Raw genomic sequence first — 12,863 nt, 5'->3', positions numbered from 1 at the left:
ATTTATTTGATTTTCATTTAAATTAATCACTACATAAGTTAAAGTTCTGTTTTGAAGTTATATTCGAATTTTAATATGATTTTTAAAGTTTCAATTTACTTAGTTTGATTTTTTAACTTAGGTATCCGTGACTCATATTAGGATTTTAAGTGTTTAGTTGAAAATAAATAATAAGGTAAAAAAATTTCAATTGTCACATCAAATAGTCGCTAGAATGTATAATGTAGCAGTCGTTAGTCCATTTCAGCATGTCGTTAACGATTTTGTGAGACAGTGACAAAAATAAGATTAGGAACCAACGTGAGTCATAACTATTAAGTTGGGAGACATAATTGTTAGAACTAATTAGGAACCAATTGGGAGACATAATTTGTTGTTGCTTGATTAGGAACCAATTGTGAGTCATAACTATTAAATTGAGTAAATCGAAATTTTTGAAATTAGATTGAAATATAATTATTAGAACTGAACCAGTGATCGAACCGATCAAGCTACTGGTTTACTGGTTTATTGGTTCAACTGATAAATCACTGGTGGAATCGATAAAACTGGTCTCACGTAAATATAAAATATAAAATAGTTAAAAACTTAAAATTAAAATTTGAAATATATATCTTCACTAACATTTTATGAAGAATCAAGTCTCAACTTCTAAAAATAACTAATATAAAAAAAAACCATAAAATTTTAATACTACAATAGTATCTTATTTTGACACAATAAAAAAATAATTAATTCGCAAAGCCTATCATCTAACTATAATATCAGTAGATTTTAACACTAACATCAAAACAAATAACCTTAATTACAATACTAGCAATAAAATAGATCAAGTAAATTAATAAATTTTTAGTGAAATTTATATTTATATTAATAATGGTATATAATTAAAATATAATTAATTTTAAAAATAGAAAAAACAAAAATTAAATTAAATTAGATATTTATGTATACTATATAATTAGTATTTGTCAAATATAGCACTTAGAAGTGCAATGACTAAGTGACAAGTAGAGGTTACTTTTGGTTAGACCGGTTTGCACCAGTTCTTACCAGTTCACACCGATTTTATTATAATCCAGTTCTAATCCGGTTCACTAGTTTTCTGGTCAAACCAACCGATCCAGTTCGATTTTTACAACTATGGATATAATAATGGTAATTAAGTTGACCATTCAGTTATTTTAATGTATATTAAAATCTAATAATAGTTTATAATAAAAGAAACATTCTTTTGCAACAATGAACCTATAGTAATAGTTATGGGTGTTCATAGATTAGATCATATCCATATAAATCCACAGTATTTATCTGTATCTGATCTGTAATTTGAGAATATGATCTGATCTGTAAGATGATCGGATTGGATCGAATCGGATCCACACTCTAATCAGATAGAAGTAAATATGTTTAAAAAAGTAAACAAAAAAAATTATTGACTTTTTTTTATAAAAATAATTTTTTTTATATTTTTTATTTTACGAATATATTTGATATTTGATCCAAACATAAAAAGTGCGAATATCGAATTTGATCTAATGAGTTTAGTGCGGATTGGATCGAAATTTCAGCTATATCACATCTGTAAACACCCCTAGCAATAATAACTAAAAAATTATAATGATTATATTTTTAACTAAGAGGAAGTGCAAAAAAAAAAGTACTAAATACAAGAACATTTAATCAAATATTAAAAAAAATTTTACTTTAAAACGTTGGACTTTTTTTGCTCATATATAATAATAATAATAATAATAATAATAATAATAATAATAATAATAATAATAATATTATTATTATTATTATGATAATTGCTTTGTATATCACACAAATATAAACGTTTTTTTTCTATGATCTTAAAAAAGGTTTTGTAAGTCTCTAACTTTGTTGTCGATTTTTGTAGTGTTAGCTCTCATATTATCAATTTGATTCATATATAATTCGGATGATAAATTATTTGGTGACGTGCTTTCTTTTTTACTGTGATATACTTGTTTATTATTATTATTATTATTATTATTATTATTATTATTATTATTATTATTATTATTATTATTATTATTATTATTATTATTATGTACATTAAAAAATAACAGGCCAAATTATTACCATAACATAATAGAAGTATGGAAGTTTATCATTCTTCTCTAATGGAGGAAACAGAATTCTTTTCAATAATTTATTTAACGTTTAGTAGAATAAAAATAAATTTTATTAGAATAAATTTTAGTACGAGTTTAATATTTTTATTCATCATAAAATATTTATAGAATTACTCGTAGATAAATTTTGGAAAAAAGAAAAAAAATCATGATTTTTAATTTTATTTTTAAATAAACTTTATTTTTAATTTTAAAATAAATTTTATTTTTATTTTTTAATAATATTAATATTTTACTGTATATAATTATTCAATTATTTTTTAATCATATATAAATAAATTACTCTTAATAAGACTTTTTTGTGTTATTCAATTATTTTTTTTAAAAAAATAATTAATTATTAAAATAATTAAATTTTTCACAACAAAAATAATAAAAAAATTAGGAATGAAAAAAATTAACCATCCTGATATTTTTTGTATTTTTATTCATATTTTAATTATAAACATAAATATAATTTAATTATATTATTTATGAAATGTGACTATAGATGTAGATAAAATTTAGTTATATTACTTATATATAGTTTCATTGTATTGTATTGCTTATAAAGTTAGATTATAATTATGACAATAGAATTGTTCTTGTATTTTTATATGTGTGACTAATTGGTGGTGTTAAAACATTACTCTTAATTATAAATAAGGTTTATAATTTAAAAAATCAATGACTCAATTAAAAAGATACGAAAAAAATGATGTTAAAATATTCTAACTCTTTAAAATAAAAATATTCAAAATTTAATTAAAAATTATTTAAAATTTAAACTCAATAAAAATTTATATTCAATGTGTTTTGTATTAAATATATTTAATAACCTATTATATCATATTATATCATATTAGTTGAAATTAGTTTTTATAATGTTAATTTTTTAATAACACTTTATTAGAAAAAACCATCTTTTCAGAATTTTTTAAAAACTAATTAATATTATATATATTTTATTATAATATATCTTGTTATAAAAAAATTATTTATTTCTAATGTTTATATTAAAAATAAAAATAAAATTTAAATTAGTAAATTTTAATCTATAATATAATAATAATATAGTAATTATTTTATATATTATACGAATAAAAATTAATTATTTTTTTATTTATAAAATTTTTTAAGAGCTTATATATATATATATATATATATATATATATTTTGATGAATGTGATATATTTTTTTATGTAAATAATCTTTTAAAAAAAATTTAATAGTTAATCTATTATCTTTTTTGTTTTAGTCCAAATTAAATGTTTTTTATTGTTTTTGGAAAGAAAATCTTTTGAGGAATTTAATAATATGTGATGAGGAACACCGAATAAATTATACCAAAACCAATTAAAACACAACATAAAGACATCTTTAAAAAAAGGCGTTTTAAGCGTGTTTATCTGAGTGGCCTCCTTAATATAAATACTGATTTTTTAGACTTTCTCGTAATAAATTTTGTGTAATAATTAAATGATTTAAGATTATATCTAATAATATAAAATTATTTTTTTTTATTGATCAAGAATACTCAGGGTAGACGAGTAGAAATTTTCACACCATCTCAAGTCTCAACCAGCAACTTTTCATTAAAAAAAATAATTAAAAAAGCTGTAATGATGGTAAGTTGACAAGAGTTGAAGGATAAAGAAGAATGGAAATGGTGAATGCATGGTCCAAGCGGCAGCATTAAATCAAATAGAATCTGACTTGACTCCCCTTCTTCTTCATTGTCTTCTTCTTCATCACTTGACTCAAGAAACAATGCGTCCAATCTCAGTGTTGGTGGTTCTGGCGGTTCTATCAGCGGCAGCAGAGTCACTGAACCAAGAAGGACTGTTCCTGTATGAAATGAAGGTCGCCATGGAAGATCCTCATTCCACGCTCTCCAACTGGAACACCAGAGACTCCACTCCCTGCAACTGGTTCGGTGTCACCTGCCACTCCGACACCGTCGTCACCCTCGACCTCTCCTCCGCCAACCTCTTTGGCCCATTCCCCTCTCACTCCCTCTGCCGCCTCCGCAACCTCACCACCCTCATCCTCTTCAACAACTCCATCAACGACACTCTCCCCTCCGACATCTCCCTCTGCCGCTCCCTTCTCCACCTCGACCTCTCCCAGAACCTCCTCACCGGACCCCTCCCTCATTCTCTCTCCTTGCTCCCCAACCTCCGCCACCTCGACCTCGCCGGAAACAACTTCTCCGGCCCCATCCCTCCCTCCTTCGGAGCCTTCCAGAAACTCCAGGTCATCAGCCTCGTCTACAATCTTCTAGAAGGAACCATACCACCTTCCCTCGGCAACATCACCACCCTCAAGATGCTCAACCTCTCTTACAACCCATTTTCACCGGCTCCGATTGCGCCGGAGCTCGGTAACCTCACGAACCTTGAGGTTCTGTGGCTCACTCAGTGCAACCTCGTCGGTGAAATACCCGAATCACTCGGTAACCTCAAGAGCCTCGTCGACTTGGACCTTGCATTCAATAACCTCCACGGTTCCATTCCCGCTTCGCTCACCGGGTTGACTCGCCTGGTTCAGCTCGAGTTGTATAACAACTCGTTGTCCGGCGAGTTACCCAAGGGAATGTCGAACCTTACCTCCTTGAGGCTCGTTGATCTGTCCATGAACCACTTGGAAGGTGAACTTCCCGATGAGTTCTGCCGTTTGCCGCTCGAAAGTCTCAACCTTTACGAGAATCGCTTCCAAGGGAACTTGCCGGCGACCATTGCAAACTCGCCGAACCTCTATGAGTTGAGGTTGTTCGACAACAGGTTCACCGGGAAGTTGCCGGAGAATCTGGGGAAGAATGCGCCGTTGAGATGGATTGATCTCTCGACCAACCAGTTCTCCGGTCCCATTCCGGCCACTCTATGCGATCACGGCCAGTTGGAGGAGCTTCTGTTGATATATAACTCGTTTTCCGGCGAGGTTCCGGCGAGTCTTGGCGCATGCACGAGCTTAACGCGTGTAAGGCTCGGTTTCAACCGGTTTTCCGGCGACATTCCGGCGGGTTTGTGGGGTCTTCCTCACGTGTCTCTGCTTGAGCTTGTCGATAACTCGTTTTCTGGTTCAATCGCGAGTACCATTGCCGGAGCGAGGAATCTTTCACTGTTGAGGCTTTCAAAGAACGGTTTCGAGGGTCCAATCCCTCAAGAGATTGGATGGTTGGAAACTCTTCAGGAATTTTCTGGTGGCGATAACAAGTTCAATGGCTCGTTGCCCCAGAGTTTTGTGAATCTTGGTCAGCTTGGTACTCTTGATCTGCATAACAATAAGCTCAGTGGAGAGCTTCCCAATGAGATTAAATCATGGAAGAAACTGAACGAGTTGAATTTGGCTAACAATGAGATTGGTGGTGAAATCCCTAAGGAAATTGGTAGTTTGTCAGTGCTTAATTTTCTTGATCTTTCTAATAACAAGTTTTCTGGGAAAGTACCCATTGGTTTGCAGAATTTGAGGCTGAATGAGCTCAATTTGTCTCATAATCAGTTAAATGGAGAACTTCCCCCAATGTTGGCTAAGGATATGTACAAGGCTAGCTTTCTTGGTAACCCTGGTTTGTGTGGGGATTTGAAGGGTTTATGTAATGGAAGAGATAAGGATAAGAATAGAAGCTTTGTTTGGTTGCTTAGAACCATGTTCATTGTTGCCATTTTGGTGTTTGTTGTTGGTGTGGTATGGTTCTACTTCAAGTACAAGGGTTTCAAGAATGCAAGGGCTATTGATAAGTCAAAGTGGACACTGATGTCATTTCACAAATTGGGTTTTGATGAGGATGAGATCTTGAACTGCCTTGATGAAGATAATGTGATAGGAAGCGGATCTTCTGGGAAAGTCTACAAGGTTGTGCTTAGCAATGGTGAAGCTGTCGCCGTGAAGAAGATATGGGAAGGGGTTAAGAAGGAAATAGAATGTGGTGGAGATGTCGAAAATGGCCGCTTTCAAGACAATGCTTTTGATGCAGAGGTTGAGACATTGGGTAAAATTAGGCACAAGAACATTGTGAAGCTCTGGTGCTGCTGCACCACAAGGGATTGCAAGCTGTTAGTTTATGAGTACATGCCGAATGGAAGCCTTGGTGATTTGCTGCATAGCAGCAAAGGAGGGTTGTTGGATTGGCCAACCAGGTACAAGATAGCGGTTGATGCCGCAGAAGGCCTCTCTTATCTGCACCATGATTGTGTTCCTCCAATTGTACATAGAGACGTGAAATCTAACAATATCTTGCTGGATGGAGAGTTTGGTGCAAGGGTAGCAGATTTCGGAGTAGCTAAGGTTGTCGAAACCACCGGAAAAGGAACAAAATCCATGTCTGTCATAGCAGGGTCTTGTGGATATATTGCACCAGGTTAGTAAAGCATTTCATGTGAATTGATTAATCATTGCTCAAGTTTGTGTCAATAAATTAGTTTGATATTTGAGTTTTTGCAAGAAAATCACATAGGACCAATAGTGTTTTTAGTATTACCAAGTAATTAGCATTATAAATTATGATGTATATTCTGTTTTGGAGGCAAGCCTAGCTGACATTGTGATTTGGCATGTGCAGAATATGCATACACGCTTAGAGTGAATGAGAAGAGTGACATATATAGCTTTGGTGTTGTGATACTAGAGTTGGTTAGTGGAAGGAGGCCGGTAGACCCTGAATTTGGGGAAAAGGACTTGGTTTCATGGGTTTGCACAACCTTGGATCAAAAAGGTGTGGAGCATGTGGTTGACTCAAGGCTAGATTCTTCTTTCAAACAAGATATATGTAAGGTGCTCAACATTGGCCTTGTGTGCACAAGCCCCCTCCCAATAAACCGGCCTGCAATGAGAAGAGTGGTGAAGATGTTGCAAGAGCTTGGCACCACCACCCCCCCTTACCCCCACAGATATCAACAGAACAAAGTCAACCAAGAATGATGGCAATTTGCCCCCTTATTACTATGATGATGGCTCTCATCATGGAAGTATTGCTTAGTTCAAATGGATGTCATTGCATTGTTTTTTTGATTCTCAAAAGGAGGGGCTTGGGAGATTGGGAGCTTCTTAATTCTTATTTATTATTATTATTATAGTGCCAACTTCATTCATCCATGTTTCCCACTCATGGTTTGGTTTGCTTTAACAAAAGTTGGCTAAAGAAAGGGGATAGAAAAGAGTTTTATTTTTAATTGAATTTATACTTCTTTTTTTTTTAAAGTGATTTTGGGGTTGAAAATAGAATAGTAGAAGTTGGTGCTGTTTTTCCCTGTAAAGTTAAGGTGGTTGATATTTTATCAAGGCGGTTCCCTGCTAGAGAATTTGAATGGTGGTTTTGCATTAATGCTATTTATTAAATTACATTCTCACTAGTCATTGCTAAAGAAAAAGATGTGACCTGTCTCTGCCATGAGTCACGTAAGTTGTAAAATCATACCTTCTAAAATTCCAATAGCAATTCACTGTAGAAATTCAGTTCAACTTCAGTCATCACGTAATGGAAAATGATTCCCAGGTTGGGAATCTATAATTAATTAATTATTACTATTATTATTTGATAAGATAATAGTATATTATTTTATATGAATAGAACATGAAGTAGTTTATTACGGTTTAGTTTACTTTTTAAAAGTTGTGACATATGTATTTGATAAATTAAATTAAAAATAATTTTTAATAAGTACAAATAATAATAAATATATTTAATAAAATAATTTTTAAAATTTAATAATATAATAATAGATATTAAATGTTTTTAAATTTAGATATTAATTAATGTATTTTTAATTTTGATGAGGACAAGTTAATTTTAAAAAGTTTATCTTTAAATAATTTTAAAAGCACTCTTAGTTTTTGAAAGTTGCGTTTTGAATTTCCAACACTTGCTTAAACAGACGAATGAATTGACCACTCTACCGATTCAAGTTAGTTGAGGTATATGCTTATTTAGCAACATATGTATGTGTGTTTTAATGAGGTGGTTAGGAAGGCATTGTCATTTATGGGCCCTCTCTTTTAATTGCAGGTTGCATCCAGTACAATTGGTACTACTACTCCTTCTCTAGGCCTATGGAGGAGTATTAATGAGGTTGGGTGTATAGCATAGGCACTAGTACTCATTTCTGTTGCAAAATGACTTCAGCTAGTGGTTACTTATTATGACATCTACTTCAAGGGACTGCTAAAATTTGGTAAAGGGAATTATTGCAGTTAGAACCACACTTTTGTAACAATGAATATGACACTCTTGTTTCCCATTTTGGTAGTTTTCTCTAGTTCCTCTCCAATGTTGTAAATGCATCATTAGCGCAAAGCTGTGGCATTTGAAGAGCAATGCATGGATCATAGCCTCATAAATAGTGACGTTTGGATCACCATTCCCTAGTGCAAACTTCATCCCATGATTACTACTCTCCCACTTTATGAAACTCATCCAAATAAATACTACAGGTTAACGCAAATTCACATTATTGAGTGAAGCTGTTGGATTATTGACTCATTGAGATTTATTTAGAAGGCGTTAAAATTGTAAATGTGACCTCATCGTCATTGATTAATCGGTGTGGAGGACCACAAGCCTCTCACTTTACGCATTTCCACGTGTACTTGATTGGTCCACTCTTCAATATTGCCTTGATCCATGATCCACCTTGAGGCCCAAACTTGTTTAGACCAATAAGGAATAAGGAGAGTTTTGTAAGGCCCATTATGCTGTTCTTCACCCAAAAGAAAATGAAAATGAAAAAAGAAGTCCATTCTCATACCGTTGACCATAATATTATTTTAGAGTCCATTATTTTATTGTTCTTTTGTTAAAACTCATGAAGAGAAGCTGCTGAAGGAATAGCAAGACATGGTTGGGGTAGATCCAAAAAACAACCCGAACAAAGGTGTGAATATTGGAGCATTTCTTCACCAATATGTGGCTTTAAATTTCATAAGGAATGCAGCAGTGGCCCAGCACAAGCACAGATGGCATACCTATCTGCTTCATACAACACTGCACCCAGGTTTTAATCCCAGTTGAAGCTGGTTGTTGGTTTAAAAATCCATGATACCCATGGTAGTGTGTGTGAGTGTGTTGTGTATGTGTAAAACATGGGTGTAATATCTAAGATTGGGTGCTGTCCAATCCACTTGACAAAAAAAAATTCATAAGGAATCAAACCGAAGTAACCATAATGTCAACCCAATAAACTAAGGGTTCATCTCAATCTACTGTCTGCCGGTGTTAGTTTAACACACTATCATGTAATAATGCAATTAATATTAATATTATTGATGATGTCAAGCTTCTTGCTTTCCCAAATAACAGCCACCACACCAATACTTATTGCTTGAAATCTTCCAAGATATCCTTCCACCAAATCCAGCAATCAAATCCATGCTTGTCTGATTACAGAAATAATAACACATCATAAATTTTTTTTGGTTGTCCACGGTATTTCCAGTCTGCTCGATAGGTCAATGACTAATTCATTGCAGACCTAAGCTTTATTCAAGAGCCTGTCACTGGCCAATGAGTTGCTGCATGCACAAGACAGAATTCGAACACTCGACACTTACTTAAACGGACGAATGAGCTGACTATTAGACTAATTCAAATTCGTTAACTATCATAAATTATTTTTTTATACCATCTTATATGATTCAACTGGTGGGCCTCCTTAGAGCTAGCAGCCAAGCCCGTGTGCATTATCATGAATAGTCCATGGGCCCCTATTATTTCCATATAAATATTATGTTTCCCTAGCGGGCTTAGCTCATGTACTACTAACTTCAGCTGTAGCCTAATAGCTATGTCTGTGGCCAGCATATAATTGGCTACTTCAGAATCCGGTGCATCACAATTCACTTGCGATTTGCAGATGTTCTTCTCCATTTATATTAATGAAAAGGAAATACCTCGTCCATTCATTCTTATTGTTATTATTATCGCTATTAGTTTTAACTTTGCATTGGGGGTCCTCCTATTTTTGTTATTTATCTATCATTGCTTTCAATTATGCATTCAAATGAGTGAGGTTCCTCCCCATACTATTCATGTTATTATAAAATCCTTTGCACGCTTACTATTTCTTTTGGGGCCTGGTTTGATATGCACACTTACTTAACGTTTGTTTTATGTTAGAAAAAAAAAGATTAAGAAAGTAAATACAGAAAATTTTAATTTTAAAGAATCCATTTAATGTATAAAAGAAACTTAAAACATTTATATATCAAAATTTTCCACACGTAGTATATTCTTATTGCTATTATATCTTATTAAATTAAGATTAATTTTATAGTAGTAACTTTTAATTTACGTTAGCTTTTAAGAAAGTTGCAGTCAACGATATGAGAAATTGAGAATGAATAACACAGTTTCCAAGCTGTCTCTTATACCATTTACTATGAGTCAGCATTGGAATAACCCCTGACAACCTATGCACAGAACATCACAAATAATATGCAATGCGAAACAGAGTCCGATACTTGGTGAAGAAAAGAATCTATTAAAATACCTAACCAACAACATTACAGACAAAGCTACAAAGAATTGGAGAACTAAAAAAGACAGGGAAAGTTGGTTTGCTGAAACCAAATTCTCTGTATCTGATGAATCCCCAACACCTTTTAGACTAGTATAGCGGTATATAAACTGAAACTTTAGTACAAAAGTAAGTGAAAAAGGCACACAGATGCACCAACCAGATCAACGATTCGTCTAATAAACCGAAACCTCGCTCAAACCACTTTAATTTATACATATCCTTTAGCAGAATTTAAGGAGCCACAATGTGTAACAACAATTCTCTAATTATGTTGCTACATTTATATACTGCGCGCTGTCTTTATGTGTATGCTAACATAGTACCATAGTCCCATTTATTTAAGGAAAAGTATAAGGAGTCAATGTATATTTTATACAGTGTGTACAATGGGTTAAATTAAAATTAGAATTAAATTAGAAGCAATTAATTAATTTTGAGTAGTTTTCAATTTAAAATTTGAATCAAATCATGATTTTCGCGAGGTATGGCAATTAATTAATTTTGAGTAGTTTCCAATTTAAAATTTGAATCAAATCATGAATCCCGTCATTTATGAAATCAAATTAGGATAAGAAATATTTGGGAGACAATAAAAATTAACTTAAATCAATTTAAAATTATCTTATGTTATATTTATTAATTATTTCTAAAATAACTACTTAACATTAGATATAATAAATGTATAATTTTAAATTATTGTCTTTCTAGCATAATATTTAAATTTCAGTATGTCACGTATATAAAAACAGTGGCATGGCTCCAACATTGAACTAACACAACTAATCTCACCAAATAGGCAAATACTAAATCTCTTTTTGTCAAACTTATGCTCTCTTTTTTCTCCTCCAAAGTTTAAACATACCCTCCAACTGTTTGATAAAATCTCTCATCCAATTATATTAAATCACATTTATAAGTTTGACAAACTACCCTCCAAATTCCAATTCACTTCCTGCAAGCAATTGAAAAGAGAAAAGAAGGACCGAAACTAGAAATGGACCATGCCAAGATTGCTTATGATTTAGTCATGGTGGCTCTATCCATATCTCTTATAGTTCTTGGTGTTGTTCTGTTTCTTGCATGCAAGAAAAAGCCGGTTGAATCCGAGGAAACACTTCCGGTAAAATTTTGTGCTCGTGCATACCCTTTAATGGAACTTGATGCTGCCACTGATGGCTTCAACCATAGGAGAATTGTTGGCCAGGGTCGCCTAGGAACAGTTTACGCCGCAACGCTATCGAATGCAGAGGTTGTAGCTGTGAAGAGGATCCACCCTTTTCTTGTTTTGAGCAATGCAGGCTTTGGATTCTCATCTGTGTTGAAGTGGCTCTCATTGGCACAACACCCCAACGTTGTTCCAATCATAGGATTCTCCGAAGCGCCAGGGGAAAGAGTTGTAGTCATGGAGTTTATCCGAATGGCGAGCTTGGAATTCTATTTACAACAAAACCAAGATGGTGTTTCACTTCTGGATTGGAGCAAGAGGTTTAGAATTGCAGCAGGTGTAGCTAGAGGGCTTCAATACCTGCATGAAGTGGTAGCACCAAACATAGTACATGGTTGTGTTAAGTCTTCTAATGTTCTTATTGATGTGAATTTCTGTGCCAGGGTTTGTGATTATGGACTTAACTTCTTGGCACCAATGGAGAAGAGAGGGGTAGTGGGGTATGTGGATGGTGAGTATTGGAATGAGAGAGGGCGTGGTGCTACTAAAGAGAGTGATGTTTATGGTTTAGGTGTGGTGCTTTTGGAGCTTCTAAGTGGAAGAGGGTGTGAGGGAGGGTCATTGGCAAATTGGGCATTGCCTTTGATTAAGGAAATGAGTTTTGGTCAAGTTTTAGATCCCAGGCTTGTGACTCCTTCTGATATGAGTCCTTTGGTTAGATTGGCCAAAGTTGCTTCTGCTTGTGTTGGTAATCCAAGAAAGTGTAGGCCTAGTGTTGCTCAAGTTGCTACCATTTTGAACGATTTAGAAATACAAGTGTGTGGAAACTCAGTTGCAGTCGACTTCACGTGAAGTTGATACTTGAGAGCCGTTAGATGAAAATTCAGTCAAATCATCTAACATCTCTCAGTATCAACTTCACGATAAGTTGACTTCACTTGAGTTTTCACCCTTTTTCATAGAAAATTATTTGTATCACTCATTTTTCTTTGTATTTTATAGTAATTGTGTATAAAATGATGGTAATAAAAGAAAAAGAGTCCT

General features: G+C 33.4%; 2 protein-coding genes across 2 annotated transcripts; both read left to right on the top strand.

Moving 5' to 3' along the window:
- The first annotated feature begins 3,763 nt into the window (after positions 1–3,763).
- Positions 3,764–7,340, top strand: LOC107623562 (receptor-like protein kinase HSL1). Its single transcript, XM_016325891.3, is given in 3 exon segments — positions 3,764–6,501; positions 6,703–7,043; positions 7,045–7,340. Coding segments are annotated over 3 exon segments (3,099 nt in total). The 5' UTR covers positions 3,764–3,818; the 3' UTR covers positions 7,120–7,340.
- A 4,107-nt stretch (positions 7,341–11,447) lies between these two features.
- Positions 11,448–12,863, top strand: LOC107619967 (Protein kinase superfamily protein). The gene has a single exon (XM_088500852.1). It carries the CDS (start codon positions 11,649–11,651, stop codon positions 12,669–12,671), a length of 1,023 nt encoding a protein of 340 aa, XP_088356978.1. The 5' UTR covers positions 11,448–11,648; the 3' UTR covers positions 12,672–12,863.

Source organism: Arachis ipaensis, chromosome B10 (assembly GCF_059453495.1).
Source record: "Arachis ipaensis isolate K30076 ecotype BB chromosome B10, ASM5945349v1, whole genome shotgun sequence".
Taxonomy (NCBI): domain Eukaryota; kingdom Viridiplantae; phylum Streptophyta; class Magnoliopsida; order Fabales; family Fabaceae; genus Arachis; species Arachis ipaensis.
The sequence above is the reverse complement of the archived record's forward strand: the minus strand, read 5'-3'. Positions and strand labels throughout refer to the sequence as shown.

Coding starts and splice junctions, on each gene's coding strand:
- LOC107619967 (XM_088500852.1), top strand. CDS start 11,649: ATGGACCATGCCAAGATTGCTTATGATTTAGTCATGGTGGCTCTATCC.